Here is a 21,649-nt window from a genome sequence, read left to right as displayed (position 1 = left end):
TTACTTTCTTTGCGAGGACACGCCCGGCAGGATGTCCATGTAGAAAGCGAAGGCCCACTCGGCATGTTCCTTCCCACTGGGATGCTCTAGTGGATCTCCTCCAGCGCTTCAACTATTCTGCGGATTTGCCCCGTTGTGGTATTTCTTCCTGTCACCGACAATAATGGCCAACAGCTTGGATTAGGCGTCCTTTTTCATCTGCACTGACCTCCTTTAACCGTTTTTGGGGATTTTCTTCCGTTTAAAATATATGTTATATGTTAAAAACACCGAAGCTATAATTTGTTTCATATTTTTTTCCCACCGATTTTCCAATAGTTCCTTTGGCAGCTATATGATATAGTCGTCCGATTTTGATAAAATTAAATTAAGAATTCAGAATTAACTAAAAAATGTTATTTCCAAGCGTAGGAGGTTATGAGTTAAAAAACACCGAAGCTATAATATGTTTCATATTATTTTCCCAACAATTTTACGATCGTTTCTATGGCAGCTATATGATATAGTCGTCCGATTTTGATAAAACTAATTTCGAAATTCAAAACTAATTAAGAAATGTTATTTCCAAGCCTAGGAGGTTATATGCTAAAAAAAAACCCCAAAGATATAATTCAAAAAAAAAATTTTTCCGAATTTTCATATGGGAGCTATAAGATCTAGTTGTCCGATTCGGCTGGTTCCGACTAATATACTACCTGCAAGAGATATAAGACTTTTGGGAAAGTTTCAGCCCGATAGCTTTAAAACTGAGAGAGTAGTTTGCGTAGGAACGGACGGACAGACGGACATGGCTAGATCGACTCGTCTAGTCATGCTGATCAAGAATATATATACTTTATGGGGTCGGAAACGTCTCCTTCACTGCGTTGCAAACTTCTGACTGAAGTCGATATACCACCCTCTGCAAGGGTATACTAATAAATGCAAGGGTATAATAATTATTTCATTATTTCTCTGACCGTTTCTTTGACAGCTATATGTTAGAGTCGTCCGATTTGTATTAAATATAATTCGAAATTCTTAAAAATACACAAAATGCTTTTTCCAATAGTATAAGATAATATATCAAAAAACACTGAAGCTATAATTTGTTTCATATTATTTTCCCACCAATTTTCCGATCGTTCCTATGGCAGCTATATGATGAAGTCGTCCGATTTTGATAAAATTTAATTTAAAATTCAAAACTAATTTTAAAAAATGTTATTTCCAAGCTTAGGAGGTTTTATGTTAAAAAAACACCGAAGCTATAATTTGTTTCATAATATTTTCCCACCAATTTTCCGATCGTTCCTATGGCAGCTATATGATATAGTCGTCCGATTTTGATGAAATTAAATTCGAAACTCAGAACTAATTAAAAAATGTTATTTCCAAGCGTAGGAGGATATAAAAAAAAAACACCGAAGCTATAATTTGTTTTATATTATTTTCCCACCAATTTAACGATCGTTCCTATGGCAGCTATATGATATAGTCGTCCGATTTTGATGAAATTAAATTCGAAACTCAGAACTAATTAAAAAATGTTATTTCCAAGCGTAGGAGGATATAAAAAAAAAACACCGAAGCTATAATTTGTTTCATATTATTTTCCCACCAATTTAACGATCGTTCCTATGGCAGTTATATGATATAGTCGTCCGATTTTGATAAAATCAAATTCGAAATTCAGAACTAATTAAAAAATGTTATTTCCAAGCGTAGGAGGTTTTATGTCAGAAAACACCGAAGCTATAATTTGTTTCATATTATTTTCACTCCAATTTTACGATCGTTCCTATGGCAGCTATATGATATAGACGTCCGATTTTGATAAAATTAAATTCAAAACTTAAAACTAAATAAAAAATGTTATTTCCAAGCGTAGGAGGTTATATGTTAAAAAACACCGAAGCTATAATTTGTTTCATATTATTTTCCCACCGATTTAACGATCGTTCCTATGGCAGCTATATGATATAGTCGTCCGATTTTGATAAAATTAAATTCGAAATTCAAAACAAATTAAAAAATATTATTTCCAAGGAAAGGAGGTAAAATGTTAGAAAACACCAATGATATAATTTTTTCACATTTTTTTCCGATTATTCCTATGGGAGCTATAAGACATAGTTGTCCGATCCGGCTGGTTCCGACTTATATACTAATATAATAAGCAATATAAAACTTTTAAGAAAGTTTTAGCCCGATAGCTTTAAAACTGAGAGGCTAGTTTGCGTAGAAACGGACAGACAGACGGACAGACGGACATGGCTAAATCGACTCGTCTAGTGATGCTGATCAAGAATATATATACATTATGGGGTCGGAAACGTCTCCTTCACTGCGTTGCAAACTTCTGACTGAAATCATTATACCCTCTGTAAGGCTATAAAACTGTAATTTGCAAGCTTAGGAGGTTTTATGATTAAAAACACCGAAGCTATAATTTGTTTCATATTGTATTCCCACCAATTTTCCTATAGTTCCTTTGGCAGCTATATGATATAGTCGTCCGATTTTGATAAAATTAAATTCGAAATTCAGAACTAATTTAAAAATGTTATTTCCAAGCTTAGGAGGTTTTATGCTAAGAAACACCGAAGCTATAATTTGTTTCATATTATTTTCCCACCAATTTTACGATCGAGCTATATGATATAGTCTTCCCATTTTTGATAAAATCAAATTCGAAATTCAGAACTAATTAAAAAATGTTATTTCCAAGCGTAGGAGGTTATATGTTAAAAAACACCGAAGCTATAATTTGTTTCATATTATTTTCCCACCAATTTTACGATCGTTCCTATGGCAGCTGTATGATATAGTCGTCCGATTTTGATAAAATTAAATTCGAAATTCAGAACTAATTAAAAAATGGTATTTTCAAGAGTAGGAGGTTATATGTTAAAAAACACCGAAGCTATAATTTGTTTCATATTATTTTCCCAACAATTTTGCGATCGTTTCTATAGCAGCTATATGATATAGTAGTCCGATTTTGATAAAATTATATTCGAAATTCAGAACTAATTAAAAAATGTTATTTCCAAGCGTAGGGGGTTATATGTTAAGGAACACCGAAGCTATAATTTGTTTCATATTATTTTCCCACCAATTTTACGATCGAGCTATATGATATAGTCTTCCGATTTTGATAAAATTTAGTTCGAAATTCAAAACTAATTAAAAAATGTTATTTCCAAGGAAAGGAGGTAATTTGTTAGAAAACACAAAAGATATAATTTTTTCACATTTTTTTCCGATTATTCCTATGGAAGCTATAAGATATAGTTGTCCGATCCGGCTCGTTCCGACTTATATACTACCTGCAAAAGATATAAGACTTTTGGGAAAGTTTCAGCCCGATAGCTTTAAAACTGAGAGACTAGTTTGCGTAGAAACGGACATGGCTAGATCGACTCGTCTAGTGATGCTGATCAAGAATATATATACTTAAGGGGGTCGGAAACGTCTCCTTCACTGCGTTGCAAACTTCTGACTGAAATCATTATACCCTCTGCAAGGGTATCAAAACACCGAAGCTATAATTTGTTTCATATTATTTTCTCACCAATTTTCCGAATGTTTTTTATTTATGTAAGCTAGAAGTTTAAGGCTTCCTTCTCGTCCCACGGATGCTTCGCCATCTTTCCTGCGCCACTGCAGTCCAGCTCCGAGTCCCAATGGGCATATTGGACCTTGAGAAGTGGGAGCCGGATTGGGAACGGGGTTGATCCTCTGATGCTGCAGGAAGTCGCCCAGCATCCTGGCCATGGCTTCTTCAACAGTTCCTTAGCGGGCGCCTAACTTTTCTCCTCCCTATAAAAGCCACCGCGTCCTCCAGCTCCGCTTAAGCTGCCAAGTAGCTGGTGGTTATGGTGTACGGAGTCCTAATGGAGAGGACTTCGGAGATCATATTACTGGTGGTTCTGCTAAAAAGATTCTTCTAGAATCCGGATCTTATTTTCTTTGCGAGGACACGCTCGGCAAGATGTACATGTAGAGAGCGAAGTCCCACTCGGCATGTTTCTTCCCACTGGGATTCTCTAGAGGATCTCCTCCAGCACTTCAACTATTCTGCGGAGTTGCCCCTGTTGTGGTATTGCTTCCTGTCGGTCAAGTCCCACAATAATGGGCAACAGCTTGGATTGGGCGTCCTTTTTCATCTGCACTGACCTCCTTTACCCGTTTTTGGGGTTTTTCTTCCATTTAAAATTTGTAAATTCCCCACCGCTTCTGCACGAACACTGCCAAAGATTAAATTTCTTATTCTTTGGGCCGCGGCTAACGGCGTTCATTGAAAATTCACTCCCGAAATCTGGTATTTTTCCTGGTATTTCCTTACCTCATCTGAGTACCGCGCTGAAAAACAGACCCGACGAAAAGCTTTAGCCGCCTGTTTGCCTCTCGCTCACTCCTATGGTTAGCTCGCGGTTTTCGTCGACGTGAGTACTAGGCTTAAGACTTTCCGCAAATCTTATAAATAACATTAATTATTAATAACAAAATTAATTAATTGTTTGTATAACTTATAATGATTACGGTCCCTGCATTTTACAGCTATCGCGAAGTCATTTCTAGACGGTAGAACACATTTTACAAAAACAAAATAAATCCGGATCGGGAAGAAGTAACTTCTGAGACACTTCTGGATTGAGTGACTTCCAGAAATAACGCAGAAGTTACTTTAAGGAGTGTCGCCAAAGTGATTCATTTTTTCCCCGACGGCAGTCACTTCTGCGATCCGAATGCGATATCGCGGACCATCGTTTTCATCTGCTAGAAGTCACTAAACAGTGCCATCCGCGATAGTTGCAGCAAAATTCTTTGCAAAATCCTTCAACGGGAAAACTAATTTGGAGCATGACTTTTAAAAAAAATGTTTCTGCAACATATTGAAGACAGTCCCAATATACAGTCCTCTTTTCTAAAATTCTGTTGCACTTTTAAACCAAGTGTTGTTATAGACTTAACCATTACTCTTGTTTTAAAAAATTACGATTTATTATGTTTTTTATGATTCGTCCAATAGAAAATTATTGGTACCGCTGATGTGGTTGCCGTCCACCAGCGTTGTAGTAACTACTAGACCCAGGCGGTAGGCTGGGCGGCATTGGTGGTGGGGGTAGTGCCTGCTGCACGCCCCACGCGGGGCAGGAGTAGGGAGCCATGGGCACGACAGGTGGGGGCGGCGGTGGAGGAGCATGATAGAGGTGGTAGCCTTGGGAATGGCCAGAAGGCAGCGGGCCCTGTGGAAGCGACTGAGCGTCGCCGGAAGCCATGACGGGCGCTCCACTCGTCAGCGTCTTAATGCACTGGATATTGTTAACTTCTAGCAAACTACCGTTGCCACATAATGGCTGAGGCGGCGGCTGTTGTTGAACGACTGATGTCGTAATGATTGTCGAATTTGTGGGCTTGGCCGGTGTTGGGCTGTCTGCTCGGCTGGGCGGATTTTGTGGCGGACTGGTCGGGTGGTGCGCTTCTTTTTGGGTGGACTGGTATAGATCCAGGACCTGGTGACATATGTCCTCGAGGATCTCCATCGTAACGTCCGACACAAACATGTCCCACCATCGCTGGTGCTGCGGCTGGCGGCCCTCCCAGTCCTGCACAGTGAACTTGCTCAACTTGCTGGCCAAGTGGATTAGGGCAACAGCGATGATTTCCGGTTCCCACTGAAGACAGACCACTGTGCTAAGAGAGTCGTTGACGAAGTTCCACGCCATTTGAACCATTTTTTGAAGCTTCTGCTGGTCGCCCTTAAAGCACTTAGCGTATTTTAGAAGGAAAGTGTACGGATGTTCGACCTGCAGATCGAACTTAATGGTCTGCAGCAGAATGCGCTCCAACGTCATCACCTCCTCCTTGGGGTCATCGCCAAACGAGTAGAAGTAGTTGTCGTTAAGAATACCACGAGCTGTTTTGATAATATCGCGACACTTCTTGGGCGTCTCCTCCACCTTGCCAGCAAAGAACAGGCAGCAACAAGCAGTGACGTAGCGGGGGAAGCTACGGAAAGAATGAAACATGTAGAAGCGGTGGTAGTAAACCACGCCAGTTGCCATTGTGTTGTGGCCCAAGCCCATCTTGGTGCCACATTCCATGATAAAGCGAGCCCCCTCCTTCCGGTATCGCCGCTCCGTATCAAAGCTTATTCCATCCAGAATCGAGGGAGCCTCCCGAAGCTCCTTCTTATCGTAGTACCAGCACGGCATAGTAGCAATTTTGGTTACAGATGCGTGTCTGTGTCAATCATTGGCGTGGCCGAATGTTAGGTCTCTAGCATTTGCCCCAAAAAGGGCGTGGCAGACAGCGGTCTAGAGATCTGCTTTACCAAGAAGTGTCAGGTCAGCTCTTGAATACGACAATAAAAACAACCGATGTATATAATTAATAAGGCAACTTTGTCAGTTGACAGCTAGAGCTGCAAAACAATCGATGGTACTATCGATATATCGAATATTTTTATACGGCTCGTTCCACCGATGGCTTGTGATTCTTGCGTGGAATTTTTCTGTGTTTTCTGTGGCGACTCAACTGGATACATTTTGTGAAGCTTTGGAGTGGCGAAGGTAAGTTTGAATGTAATGTTATAAAATAAGTATTATATAATTATTAAATACTAAAATATCTTTTTTTTTAAATCATTAATTTATTACCGTGCAAATGCATTTTCTTAAAAAAAAAACTGAAAAGTCAAGTATAAAAATCGCCTTAACTCGTAAATAATCATCACTGCTTGGCAGAAAAGAATCTTTGTAAGCTAAGCACATTTTTGATTAATTAAGTTAAATAAACTATAATATACGTTCAAATTGGTATAGATCTCGACAAATATTGGTGTTGGCGGCGCTTCGCCAACACCAGAATCCACAGCAGAGTCAGACCTATTATTCAGTTTTTTGCAAACTAATCAAACTCAAAAAATTCATAGCGGTCGCGTGGATTCCATATTGGCTTTGCAACAATACTTCAATGCGAGTAATTTGGACCCTGCTCAAAACCCTTTGGATTATTGGAAGGTACAAGAAATAACAATTTAATTGGTAACCAACTTAAAAATCCAATTTCTTTCATCAGATATCAAATGACGCCGGATTCAAAACATGCGTTTTTAAATACTTCTGCGTACCGGCCACCTCTACTGAAAGTGAGAGGATGTTCAGTAAAGCTGGACTAGTTTTAAGCGAGAAGAGAATATGATTTTATTCCTAAAGCCTAGTACTCAGATCGGCTAAGAATTTCACTAGTCGAAAAATCTTATTCTGTGAAGAATGTGACCGAAGTTTTCAAAGTTCACCCGCAATTCATGTAGCATGGTCTTACTGTCAAGCAGCTGTGTTTGTTGCCAAACGGAAAACAAATCAGTTGGAGAATAATTAAGAAATGTTATTTCCAAGCCTAGGAGGTTATATGCTAAAAAAAAACCCCAAAGATATAATTCAAAAAAAAAATTTTTCCGAATTTTCATATGGGAGCTATAAGATCTAGTTGTCCGATTCGGCTGGTTCCGACTAATATACTACCTGCAAGAGATATAAGACTTTTGGGAAAGTTTCAGCCCGATAGCTTTAAAACTGAGAGAGTAGTTTGCGTAGGAACGGACGGACAGACGGACATGGCTAGATCGACTCGTCTAGTCATGCTGATCAAGAATATATATACTTTATGGGGTCGGAAACGTCTCCTTCACTGCGTTGCAAACTTCTGACTGAAGTCGATATACCACCCTCTGCAAGGGTATACTAATAAATGCAAGGGTATAATAATTATTTCATTATTTCTCTGACCGTTTCTTTGACAGCTATATGTTAGAGTCGTCCGATTTGTATTAAATATAATTCGAAATTCTTAAAAATACACAAAATGCTTTTTCCAATAGTATAAGATAATATATCAAAAAACACTGAAGCTATAATTTGTTTCATATTATTTTCCCACCAATTTTCCGATCGTTCCTATGGCAGCTATATGATGAAGTCGTCCGATTTTGATAAAATTTAATTTAAAATTCAAAACTAATTTTAAAAAATGTTATTTCCAAGCTTAGGAGGTTTTATGTTAAAAAAACACCGAAGCTATAATTTGTTTCATAATATTTTCCCACCAATTTTCCGATCGTTCCTATGGCAGCTATATGATATAGTCGTCCGATTTTGATGAAATTAAATTCGAAACTCAGAACTAATTAAAAAATGTTATTTCCAAGCGTAGGAGGATATAAAAAAAAAACACCGAAGCTATAATTTGTTTTATATTATTTTCCCACCAATTTAACGATCGTTCCTATGGCAGCTATATGATATAGTCGTCCGATTTTGATGAAATTAAATTCGAAACTCAGAACTAATTAAAAAATGTTATTTCCAAGCGTAGGAGGATATAAAAAAAAAACACCGAAGCTATAATTTGTTTCATATTATTTTCCCACCAATTTAACGATCGTTCCTATGGCAGTTATATGATATAGTCGTCCGATTTTGATAAAATCAAATTCGAAATTCAGAACTAATTAAAAAATGTTATTTCCAAGCGTAGGAGGTTTTATGTCAGAAAACACCGAAGCTATAATTTGTTTCATATTATTTTCACTCCAATTTTACGATCGTTCCTATGGCAGCTATATGATATAGACGTCCGATTTTGATAAAATTAAATTCAAAACTTAAAACTAAATAAAAAATGTTATTTCCAAGCGTAGGAGGTTATATGTTAAAAAACACCGAAGCTATAATTTGTTTCATATTATTTTCCCACCGATTTAACGATCGTTCCTATGGCAGCTATATGATATAGTCGTCCGATTTTGATAAAATTAAATTCGAAATTCAAAACAAATTAAAAAATATTATTTCCAAGGAAAGGAGGTAAAATGTTAGAAAACACCAATGATATAATTTTTTCACATTTTTTTCCGATTATTCCTATGGGAGCTATAAGACATAGTTGTCCGATCCGGCTGGTTCCGACTTATATACTAATATAATAAGCAATATAAAACTTTTAAGAAAGTTTTAGCCCGATAGCTTTAAAACTGAGAGGCTAGTTTGCGTAGAAACGGACAGACAGACGGACAGACGGACATGGCTAAATCGACTCGTCTAGTGATGCTGATCAAGAATATATATACATTATGGGGTCGGAAACGTCTCCTTCACTGCGTTGCAAACTTCTGACTGAAATCATTATACCCTCTGTAAGGCTATAAAACTGTAATTTGCAAGCTTAGGAGGTTTTATGATTAAAAACACCGAAGCTATAATTTGTTTCATATTGTATTCCCACCAATTTTCCTATAGTTCCTTTGGCAGCTATATGATATAGTCGTCCGATTTTGATAAAATTAAATTCGAAATTCAGAACTAATTTAAAAATGTTATTTCCAAGCTTAGGAGGTTTTATGCTAAGAAACACCGAAGCTATAATTTGTTTCATATTATTTTCCCACCAATTTTACGATCGAGCTATATGATATAGTCTTCCGATTTTGATAAAATCAAATTCGAAATTCAGAACTAATTAAAAAATGTTATTTCCAAGCGTAGGAGGTTATATGTTAAAAAACACCGAAGCTATAATTTGTTTCATATTATTTTCCCACCAATTTTACGATCGTTCCTATGGCAGCTGTATGATATAGTCGTCCGATTTTGATAAAATTAAATTCGAAATTCAGAACTAATTAAAAAATGGTATTTTCAAGAGTAGGAGGTTATATGTTAAAAAACACCGAAGCTATAATTTGTTTCATATTATTTTCCCAACAATTTTGCGATCGTTTCTATAGCAGCTATATGATATAGTAGTCCGATTTTGATAAAATTATATTCGAAATTCAGAACTAATTAAAAAATGTTATTTCCAAGCGTAGGGGGTTATATGTTAAGGAACACCGAAGCTATAATTTGTTTCATATTATTTTCCCACCAATTTTACGATCGAGCTATATGATATAGTCTTCCGATTTTGATAAAATTTAGTTCGAAATTCAAAACTAATTAAAAAATGTTATTTCCAAGGAAAGGAGGTAATTTGTTAGAAAACACAAAAGATATAATTTTTTCACATTTTTTTCCGATTATTCCTATATATATATATACTACCTGCAAAAGATATAAGACTTTTGGGAAAGTTTCAGCCCGATAGCTTTAAAACTGAGAGACTAGTTTGCGTAGAAACGGACATGGCTAGATCGACTCGTCTAGTGATGCTGATCAAGAATATATATACTTAAGGGGGTCGGAAACGTCTCCTTCACTGCGTTGCAAACTTCTGACTGAAATCATTATACCCTCTGCAAGGGTATCAAAACACCGAAGCTATAATTTGTTTCATATTATTTTCTCACCAATTTTCCGAATGTTTTTTATTTATGTAAGCTAGAAGTTTAAGGCTTCCTTCTCGTCCCACGGATGCTTCGCCATCTTTCCTGCGCCACTGCAGTCCAGCTCCGAGTCCCAATGGGCATATTGGACCTTGAGAAGTGGGAGCCGGATTGGGAACGGGGTTGATCCTCTGATGCTGCAGGAAGTCGCCCAGCATCCTGGCCATGGCTTCTTCAACAGTTCCTTAGCGGGCGCCTAACTTTTCTCCTCCCTATAAAAGCCACCGCGTCCTCCAGCTCCGCTTAAGCTGCCAAGTAGCTGGTGGTTATGGTGTACGGAGTCCTAATGGAGAGGACTTCGGAGATCATATTACTGGTGGTTCTGCTAAAAAGATTCTTCTAGAATCCGGATCTTATTTTCTTTGCGAGGACACGCTCGGCAAGATGTACATGTAGAGAGCGAAGTCCCACTCGGCATGTTTCTTCCCACTGGGATTCTCTAGAGGATCTCCTCCAGCACTTCAACTATTCTGCGGAGTTGCCCCTGTTGTGGTATTGCTTCCTGTCGGTCAAGTCCCACAATAATGGGCAACAGCTTGGATTGGGCGTCCTTTTTCATCTGCACTGACCTCCTTTACCCGTTTTTGGGGTTTTTCTTCCATTTAAAATTTGTAAATTCCCCACCGCTTCTGCACGAACACTGCCAAAGATTAAATTTCTTATTCTTTGGGCCGCGGCTAACGGCGTTCATTGAAAATTCACTCCCGAAATCTGGTATTTTTCCTGGTATTTCCTTACCTCATCTGAGTACCGCGCTGAAAAACAGACCCGACGAAAAGCTTTAGCCGCCTGTTTGCCTCTCGCTCACTCCTATGGTTAGCTCGCGGTTTTCGTCGACGTGAGTACTAGGCTTAAGACTTTCCGCAAATCTTATAAATAACATTAATTATTAATAACAAAATTAATTAATTGTTTGTATAACTTATAATGATTACGGTCCCTGCATTTTACAGCTATCGCGAAGTCATTTCTAGACGGTAGAACACATTTTACAAAAACAAAATAAATCCGGATCGGGAAGAAGTAACTTCTGAGACACTTCTGGATTGAGTGACTTCCAGAAATAACGCAGAAGTTACTTTAAGGAGTGTCGCCAAAGTGATTCATTTTTTCCCCGACGGCAGTCACTTCTGCGATCCGAATGCGATATCGCGGACCATCGTTTTCATCTGCTAGAAGTCACTAAACAGTGCCATCCGCGATAGTTGCAGCAAAATTCTTTGCAAAATCCTTCAACGGGAAAACTAATTTGGAGCATGACTTTTAAAAAAAATGTTTCTGCAACATATTGAAGACAGTCCCAATATACAGTCCTCTTTTCTAAAATTCTGTTGCACTTTTAAACCAAGTGTTGTTATAGACTTAACCATTACTCTTGTTTTAAAAAATTACGATTTATTATGTTTTTTATGATTCGTCCAATAGAAAATTATTGGTACCGCTGATGTGGTTGCCGTCCACCAGCGTTGTAGTAACTACTAGACCCAGGCGGTAGGCTGGGCGGCATTGGTGGTGGGGGTAGTGCCTGCTGCACGCCCCACGCGGGGCAGGAGTAGGGAGCCATGGGCACGACAGGTGGGGGCGGCGGTGGAGGAGCATGATAGAGGTGGTAGCCTTGGGAATGGCCAGAAGGCAGCGGGCCCTGTGGAAGCGACTGAGCGTCGCCGGAAGCCATGACGGGCGCTCCACTCGTCAGCGTCTTAATGCACTGGATATTGTTAACTTCTAGCAAACTACCGTTGCCACATAATGGCTGAGGCGGCGGCTGTTGTTGAACGACTGATGTCGTAATGATTGTCGAATTTGTGGGCTTGGCCGGTGTTGGGCTGTCTGCTCGGCTGGGCGGATTTTGTGGCGGACTGGTCGGGTGGTGCGCTTCTTTTTGGGTGGACTGGTATAGATCCAGGACCTGGTGACATATGTCCTCGAGGATCTCCATCGTAACGTCCGACACAAACATGTCCCACCATCGCTGGTGCTGCGGCTGGCGGCCCTCCCAGTCCTGCACAGTGAACTTGCTCAACTTGCTGGCCAAGTGGATTAGGGCAACAGCGATGATTTCCGGTTCCCACTGAAGACAGACCACTGTGCTAAGAGAGTCGTTGACGAAGTTCCACGCCATTTGAACCATTTTTTGAAGCTTCTGCTGGTCGCCCTTAAAGCACTTAGCGTATTTTAGAAGGAAAGTGTACGGATGTTCGACCTGCAGATCGAACTTAATGGTCTGCAGCAGAATGCGCTCCAACGTCATCACCTCCTCCTTGGGGTCATCGCCAAACGAGTAGAAGTAGTTGTCGTTAAGAATACCACGAGCTGTTTTGATAATATCGCGACACTTCTTGGGCGTCTCCTCCACCTTGCCAGCAAAGAACAGGCAGCAACAAGCAGTGACGTAGCGGGGGAAGCTACGGAAAGAATGAAACATGTAGAAGCGGTGGTAGTAAACCACGCCAGTTGCCATTGTGTTGTGGCCCAAGCCCATCTTGGTGCCACATTCCATGATAAAGCGAGCCCCCTCCTTCCGGTATCGCCGCTCCGTATCAAAGCTTATTCCATCCAGAATCGAGGGAGCCTCCCGAAGCTCCTTCTTATCGTAGTACCAGCACGGCATAGTAGCAATTTTGGTTACAGATGCGTGTCTGTGTCAATCATTGGCGTGGCCGAATGTTAGGTCTCTAGCATTTGCCCCAAAAAGGGCGTGGCAGACAGCGGTCTAGAGATCTGCTTTACCAAGAAGTGTCAGGTCAGCTCTTGAATACGACAATAAAAACAACCGATGTATATAATTAATAAGGCAACTTTGTCAGTTGACAGCTAGAGCTGCAAAACAATCGATGGTACTATCGATATATCGAATATTTTTATACGGCTCGTTCCACCGATGGCTTGTGATTCTTGCGTGGAATTTTTCTGTGTTTTCTGTGGCGACTCAACTGGATACATTTTGTGAAGCTTTGGAGTGGCGAAGGTAAGTTTGAATGTAATGTTATAAAATAAGTATTATATAATTATTAAATACTAAAATATCTTTTTTTTTAAATCATTAATTTATTACCGTGCAAATGCATTTTCTTAAAAAAAAAACTGAAAAGTCAAGTATAAAAATCGCCTTAACTCGTAAATAATCATCACTGCTTGGCAGAAAAGAATCTTTGTAAGCTAAGCACATTTTTGATTAATTAAGTTAAATAAACTATAATATACGTTCAAATTGGTATAGATCTCGACAAATATTGGTGTTGGCGGCGCTTCGCCAACACCAGAATCCACAGCAGAGTCAGACCTATTATTCAGTTTTTTGCAAACTAATCAAACTCAAAAAATTCATAGCGGTCGCGTGGATTCCATATTGGCTTTGCAACAATACTTCAATGCGAGTAATTTGGACTCTGCTCAAAACCCTTTGGATTATTGGAAGGTACAAGAAATAACAATTTAATTGGTAACCAACTTAAAAATCCAATTTCTTTCATCAGATATCAAATGACGCCGGATTCAAAACATGCGTTTTTAAATACTTCTGCGTACCGGCCACCTCTACTGAAAGTGAGAGGATGTTCAGTAAAGCTGGACTAGTTTTAAGCGAGAAGAGAATATGATTTTATTCCTAAAGCCTAGTACTCAGATCGGCTAAGAATTTCACTAGTCGAAAAATCTTATTCTGTGAAGAATGTGACCGAAGTTTTCAAAGTTCACCCGCAATTCATGTAGCATGGTCTTACTGTCAAGCAGCTGTGTTTGTTGCCAAACGGAAAACAAATCAGTTGGAGAAATTTAAAAAGGAGGAGTCTGCTGGTACACAAAGAAAGTAAAATAAAAGCAAGGGAGAACGCTATAGTTGAGTACCTCGACTATCAGATACACGTTACTCAGCTTAAGGGACCAAAGGGAAATGGAGATATATCGATATATCGATAGGTATTGACGAGATCAATACATTTCAATTAAAAATTTTTTATCTAGCATTAAAATTGTGGGCGCCACAGGCTTGGGCGGCTTGTGGGCGTTATAGTGGGCGTGGCATATTCGCGTGACAAAATTGCGCTGCGTACAAAGCTCCGGAATCTAAATCTGAGATCCCGATTCTCTATCTCTGATAGTTTCCGAGATATCCACGTTCATACTTACGATTTTTTGAAGTTTGTGGGTGGTTTGTGGGCGTTAAAGTGGGCGTGGCAAACTTTTTTTGGGTCAATCGATAGGTATTGATGAGAACAATACATTTCAGTTAAAATTTTTATTCTAGCATGAAAACTGTAGGAGCCACAGTCTTGGGCGGCTTGTGGGCGTTAGAGTGGGCGTGGCACTCTACTGAAACAAACTTGCGCTGCGCTGGAATCTCAGGAATCTGCATGCCTAATCCCAGTATTGTATCACCTATAGTTTCCGAGATCTCAGCGTTCATACGGACAGACGGACTTGCCTAGATCGACTTGTCTAGTGATCCTGATCAAGAATATATATACTTTATGGGGTCGGAAACGCTTCCTTCTGCCTGTTACATACTATCTGATGAATCTAGTATACCCTTTTACTCTACGAGTAACGGGTATAATAAATGGAATGTTCAACGAATGTTTTTGTTTATGTAAATTTGTAGTTAAAAGCTTCCTTAACGTCCCACGAATGCTTCGCCATCTTTCCCGCGCCACCGCAGTCCAGCTCCGAATCCCAATGGGACCTTGAGGAAGTGGGAGCCGGGTTGGGAATGGGGTTGATCCGCTGATGCTGCAGGAAGTCGCCCAGCATCCTGGCAGTGGTTGGCCATTGCTTCTCCAACTGTTCCTTATCGGGCGCCTAACTTTCCTCCTCCCTATAAAAGCCGCCACGTCCTCAATCTCCGCTTAAGCTGCCAAGTAGCTGGTGGTTATGGTGTACGGAGTCCTAATGGAGAGGACTTCGGAGATCATATTACTGGTGGTCCTGCTAAAAAGATTCTTCTATTAGTACAACGCAACCAAATTATTTTGGCCAGATCTTACTTTCTTTGCGAGGACACGCCCGGCAGGATGTCCATGTAGAGAGCGAAGGCCCACTCGGCATGTTCCTTCCCACTGGGATTCTCTGGTGGATCTCCTCCAGCGCTTCAACTATTCTGCGGATTTGCCCCGTTGTGGTATTGCTTCCTGTCACCGACAATAATGGCAAACAGCTTGGATTAGGCGTCCTTTTTCATCTGCACTGACCTCCTTTAACCGTTTTTGGGGTTTTTCTTCCATTTTTAAATTCCCCACCGCTTCTGCACGAACACCGCCAAAGATTGAATTTCTTATTATTTGGGCAGCGGCTAACGGCGTTCATCGAAAATTCACTCGCAAAATCAGGTATTTTTTCTGGTATTTCCTTAGCTCATATGAGTACCGCGCTTAAAAACTGACCAGACGAGAAGCGTTAGCCGCGTATTTGCCTCTCGCTCACTCCTATGGATAGCTCGCGGTTTTCGTCGATGTGAGTACTAGGCTTAAACAAAAATGATTGGATAATTTAGTTTTAGTTATGTTACTCCTTTCTTATTTTTTTGAGTAGAACTTTATACTGTTTTTTATTTTATTTTTAATTGAATTGTGATTTTATTTTCTGTTTTGTGTTGAACGAGTAGTGTAAGTTTCACTTTGAATTTGGAGGAAACAAAAACAGAAAGCACTGGATCTTAAATAAAGCATAATTTTTTATAATGAACTTACACATTGCATTTATTTGTGGTATTCGTTTATAATATTATATGGAGTAAGAACATTTTTCAAAATTAAACGCAAAAAAAATTAGATGTATCGATACATCGATGTTTTTAAAAAAAAAATGAATTTTGTTCAACGCCATTAGCCGCCGCGCAAACATTACAAAATTTGAACTTTCTGTGTGTTCGTGCAGAATCTGTTTTTTAAAGACAAATTAATAATGGATGGCAAAACCCATTAAGCTTGCAGGAGGTAAGTTCAGATGAAAAGGGACGTATATTCCAATCCTTATCTTAGTTGCTCAATGTTGTCAGATTTGACCCACAGGATGCAATACAAAAACAGAGCTTCTTGGCAGCTAACGCGGAGCTGGAGGACGCACTGGCTTCTATAGGGAGGAAGAAAAAGGGCCGCCCGCTAAGAGGCAGTTGGAGAAGCCGCAGCAGCCATTGCCAGGATGATGGCGACTTCCTGCTGCATCAGCGGAACAAGACCGCTCCCAATCTGGTTCCCATTCACAAAAGACCCATGCTTGCATATTGCGAATATGAACTGGTTTGCAGATAGCGCGGAGAATATGGCGAAGCATCCGCGTCACGAGAAGGAAGCCCTAACCTATTAATAAACATTAAAAAAAAACATTCTTTAAATATTCCATGTGTATTTACTTGTTCGCGCCAGCGGATTCGGTTTTTTAAATCGTCAACATAACAAATCCAGCTGCTTGACGGTAAGACCATTCTACTTGCATTGCTGCTGAACTTCGAAAACATCGGTCACACTACAAAGAATAAGATGTATCGACTAGTGAAACTCTTAGCCGATTTCAGTACTAGGTTTTAGACAAGAACTACTAGCTAGGGTCCATAAATAAAAGCCTGTTTACACTAGGGTGGAGTTATGAGGTCATTGGCCTAAGCTAGTACTCACATCGACGAAAACCGCGAGCTAACCATAGGAGTGAGCGAGAGGCAGAAACGCGGCTAACGCTTTTCGTCGGGTCTGTTTTTCAGCGCGGTACTCAGATGAGCTAAGGAAATACCAGATTTAGCTAGTGAATTTCGATGAAAGCCGTTAACCGCAGCCCAAAGAATAAGAAATTTCATCTTTGGCGGTGTTCGTGCAAAGGCGGTGTGGAAACTATAAATTAAAAATGGAAGACCGCAAAATCGACTGCAGGAGGTCAGTGCAGATGAAACAGGACGCCTAATCCAAAATGTTGCCCTTTATTGTGGGATTTCACCGACAGGAATCAAAAACCACAACAGGGCAAATCCGCAGAATAGTTGCAGTGCTGGAGGATATCCGCTAGAAATTCCAGTGGGATGGAACATGTCAAGTGGGACCTGGCGCCCAACATGGACATCCTGCCGGGTGTGTCCTCGCAAAGAAAGTAAGATCTGGCCAAAAGAATTTGGTTGCGTTGTACTAATAGAAGTATCTTTTTTGATCTCCGACGACCTCTTCATTAGGACTCCGTACACCACCACCACCAGCTACTTGGCAGCTTAAGCGGAGCTGGAGAACTCGCTGGCTTCTATAGGGAGGAGGAAAATAGGTCGCCCGCTAAGGAACAGTTGGAGAAGCCATAGCCAACCACTGCCAGGATACTGGGCGACTTCCCGCAACATCAGCGGATCAACCCCGTTCCCAATCCGGCTCCCACTTCCTCAAGGTCCAATATGCCTTTGGGACTCGGAGCTGGACTGTGGAGGAGCGAGAAAGATGGCGAACCATTCGTGGGACGTTAAGGAAGCTTTAAAGTACGAATTTACATAAATGAAAACATTCGTTGAACATTCCATTTATTTTTATTTTAATTTCTTTGTGCACCAGCAGACTATTCCTCTTTAAATTGCTCCAGTTGATTTCTTTTCCGTTGGTCAATAAACACAGGTTCTCGACAGTACGACCATGGAACATGCTTTGCGGGTGAACTTAGAATACATCGGTCACACTACAAAGAATAAGATTTTTCGACCAGTGAAACTCTTAGCCGATCTGAGCTTAAGCTAATGAGCGAAATCAGTATAACTTTCTAATGATGTTTTGGTCCTGTGCCAAAAACAAGTTTTTTTATATTGGCCCAATTGAAGTTCAAATGTATACAGAAGCTCTTTTAAAAAATACTGTATAAAACTCAGGAATACTGCATCGATTTGCGTGTGCGGTCCCATTCTCCGCTGAAGTAAGTTGTAGCGACATTCTTGCGACTCTTTCCTACACGTGTATTTTTTATAGCCTAGTACTCAGATCGGCTAAGAGTCTCACTAGACGAAAAATCTTATTCTTTGTAGTGTGACCGAAGTTTTCAAAGTTCACCCGCAATGCATGTAGCATGGTCTTACTGTCAAGCCGCTGGGTTAGTTGCCAAACGGAAAACAAATCAATTGGAGAAATTTAAAAAGGAGGAGTTTGCTGGTACACAAACAATTGAAAAAAAAACAAGGAAGAACGCTATAGTCGAGTACCTCGACTATAAGATACGCGAAATGCGTCACCTACCGGCGGTAGACAGATTTAAGCGTTATGGGCGTTGGAGTTGGCGTTGCAAATTTTTTTTTTGGATCAATCCATAGGTATTGTCGAGACCAATACATTTCAGTTAAAATTTGTTATCAAGCATGAAAATTGTGGGCGCCACAGGCTTGGGTGATTTGTGGGCGTTAGAGTGGGCGTGGCATATTAGCGTAACAAACATGCGCTGATAAGAACAATACATTTCAGTTAAAATTTTTATTCTAGCATGAAAACTGTAGAAGCCACAGTTTTGGGCGGTTTGTGACCGTTAGAGCGGGCGTGGCACGCTGCTGAAGCAAACTTGCGCTGCGTAAGAAGCTCAGGAATCTGCACGCCAAAGCTCAATAGCCTAGCTCTTATAGTTTCCGAGATCTCAGCGTTCATCCGGACAGACGGACATGGCTAGATCGACTCGGCTAGTGATCCTGATCAAGAATCTATATACTTTTTGGGGTCGGAAACGCTTCCTTCTGCCTGTTACATACTTTCCGACGAATCTAGTATACCCTTTTACTCTACGAGTAACGGGTATAATAAATGGAATGTTTAACGAATGTTTTTATACCCTAGCAGAGGGTATAATGATTTCAGTCAGAAGTTTGCAACGCAGTGAAGGAGACGTTTCCGACCCCATAAAGTATATATATTCTTGATCAGCATCACTAGACGAGTCAATCTAGCCATGTCCGTCTGTCCGTCTGTCTGTCCGTTCCTACGCAAACTAGTCTCTCAGTTTTAAAGCTATCGGGCTGAAACTTTCCGAAAAGTCTTATATCCTTTGCAGGTAGTATATAAGTCGGAACCAGCCGGATCGGACAACTATATCTTATAGCTCCCATAGGAATAATCGAAAAAAAATGTAAAAAATTATATCATTGGTGTTTTAACATATTACCTCCTTTCCTTGGAAATAACATTTTTTAATTAGTTTTAAATTTCGAATTAAATTTCATCAAAATCGGAAGACTATATGATATAGCTGCCATAGGAACGATCGTAAAATTGGTGGAAAAATAATATGAAACAAATTATAGCTTCGGTGTTCCTTAACATATTACCTCCTATGCTTGGAAATACGATTATTTAATTAGTTCTGAGTTTCGAATTTAATTTTATCAAAATCGGACGACTATATCATATAGCTGCCATAGGAACGATCGTAAAATCGGTGGGAAAACAATATGAAACAAATTATAGCTTCAGTGTTTTATAACATAAGTTAACACCCAGAATGCTAAATGCTCAAGTAAGAATATCGCCACACGCGCAAAATCACAAACAAAAACAAATTGGTTATGAGCGCGAGAAAAGCATAAGCACCAATTTCCCAACAGTAACCCTATACTGGCCAGAACGTTGCCCAATAGGCCCCTAATTGAGTTCAGCAGCCACGTGCGCTGACTTCCCACCTTCCGATCGTGGGAAAGCTTTAACGCTGGGTGATTGAACCCAACGCCGAGTGCATTTGGCAACAACAGTTATTGCCAAATTAAGTTAACCAATCAGAATAAGAAATGGTCAACTGCACCGCGGCAGCAGCAATATCAGCGACAGCAACCAATTAGGACCGACCACATCAACAACAGCAGCGATGTTCAATGACGATAGCAGAGAACGTCAGCAGAGGCAGCAGCAGCAGCAGCAGCACCTAGGTTACATTATTAATTATTAACATAAGAAAAGTTAGTTGTAAATCTGCACTCAAATAATAAAGTTTGTATTTTTTTTAAAATAAAATACTATCTAAACTTTTAACTGGCGCCCGAACAGGGACCTGATATAAAAGTCCGCGAAAGATACAAGTTCCGCGCTTCGCGACGAGCAGTAAAAAAATCCTGCCGGTTCGGTAAAATTATCCTGCCTAATCCGTACGAAAAAACCCGACCACCGAAGCCCGGAAGTGCCACAATTAAAGTGCCGTTCCAGAAAACGCTACAAAGTGACACTCCTGCAAAAAGGACTTGTACCTGGTGGACATATCAGGCCAACTTTATCGCTGTGATTCCCTTTAGTACCCGTTCGGAGGGAACGTGCAAACAAAGGTGTAAAGGAGGTGCCCTAGTAGACCCGCATCCTGGAGAAATCACTGCGACGTGGGACAAAAAGGAAAAACACCAAGATTACCGGCACGAGAGCACACCGAGATATGATTATTTTGTAAGCATAAAATTAAGCAAATATTCCAAACAAAAAAAGGAAACAATAATTGTCAAGCGACAAACAAATTCCGTGAAAAGGAAAAGTATAATAACCAACATTGATAAATAAAGAATCAAAGAATTTTAAAATTAAATTAAATCGATCAAAATAATCGTTACCTATCAAATTTACAGAAAAATATTTTAGGATTAAAAATCTATATCAAGAATTAAGAAAACACAGAGCACTTAAATTCTAAGCTCTAAATCAAACCTTATTATTTTTACAGCACGAAATAATTAATTATTTTCATTCCGAACTCTGAGTAACGATCAGAAAATTTTTTTTTTTAAATATAAATTCATCCTTTTAATCTACTGTTCAAATATCGTGTTCACAAAAAATAACTAAAATGCCCGACCAAGATTTAGCGGACAGACTAGGAAACCTTACAGGCCCTTCCGCCACTACCAATGCGCGACTTATGACCGAGAGGGATATCGAAGAAATAATAAAAGGTGTCTTAGAAACCAAATTAAGTGGCTTGGTGAAAGAAATAATTAAACCCAATAATGATTTTTCGCAATATAAAGACCAAACAATTAAACGAGAACTATCACACAACCTTAGTGAATTAGACAAAATACCGGACATTGTACGATCGCTTAGGGAATTTTCAGGAAACAAGAGTGAATATTCCTCATGGAAAAAGAATGTAGCACGAATTTTAAAAATCTATGAAGGGAGAATTGGTTCACCAAAATATTACGGAATTATTTTAGCAATCCGCAATAAAATTACTGGACAGGCAGACGCAGTGCTAGAATCATACAACACCCCACTCGACTGGACAGCTATTTCGAAATGCCTAACATCGCATTTTGCCGACAAACGAGACCTTAAAACTTTAGAATACCAGCTCTATGCCCTCGCTCAAGGA

General features: G+C 39.8%; 2 protein-coding genes and 1 long non-coding RNA gene across 3 annotated transcripts; 1 reads left to right on the top strand and 2 right to left on the bottom strand.

Moving 5' to 3' along the window:
- Positions 1–4,965: 4,965 nt before the first annotated feature.
- On the bottom strand, positions 4,966–6,422 carry LOC119562324 (cyclin-K-like). Its single transcript, XM_037875481.1, has one exon. It carries the CDS (start codon positions 6,201–6,203, stop codon positions 5,022–5,024), a length of 1,182 nt encoding a protein of 393 aa, XP_037731409.1. The 5' UTR covers positions 6,204–6,422; the 3' UTR covers positions 4,966–5,021.
- A 5,323-nt stretch (positions 6,423–11,745) lies between these two features.
- On the bottom strand, positions 11,746–13,202 carry LOC119562323 (cyclin-K-like). Its single transcript, XM_037875480.1, has one exon. It carries the CDS (start codon positions 12,981–12,983, stop codon positions 11,802–11,804), a length of 1,182 nt encoding a protein of 393 aa, XP_037731408.1. The 5' UTR covers positions 12,984–13,202; the 3' UTR covers positions 11,746–11,801.
- A 3,969-nt stretch (positions 13,203–17,171) lies between these two features.
- Positions 17,172–18,338, top strand: LOC119562321. Its single transcript, XR_005221798.1, has 3 exons — positions 17,172–17,232; positions 17,300–17,443; positions 17,523–18,338. It is a non-coding gene; the product is annotated as an uncharacterized LOC119562321 (long non-coding RNA).
- Positions 18,339–21,649: the final 3,311 nt, after the last annotated feature.

This window comes from Drosophila subpulchrella, unplaced genomic scaffold (assembly GCF_014743375.2).
Source record: "Drosophila subpulchrella strain 33 F10 #4 breed RU33 unplaced genomic scaffold, RU_Dsub_v1.1 Primary Assembly Seq420, whole genome shotgun sequence".
Lineage (NCBI taxonomy): Eukaryota > Metazoa > Arthropoda > Insecta > Diptera > Drosophilidae > Drosophila > Drosophila subpulchrella.
The sequence above is the reverse complement of the archived record's forward strand: the minus strand, read 5'-3'. Positions and strand labels throughout refer to the sequence as shown.

Excerpts from the sequence above, each read along its gene's own strand:
- LOC119562324 (XM_037875481.1), bottom strand. The coding sequence starts at position 6,203 with ATGCCGTGCTGGTACTACGATAAGAAGGAGCTTCGGGAGGCTCCCTCG.
- LOC119562323 (XM_037875480.1), bottom strand. The coding sequence starts at position 12,983 with ATGCCGTGCTGGTACTACGATAAGAAGGAGCTTCGGGAGGCTCCCTCG.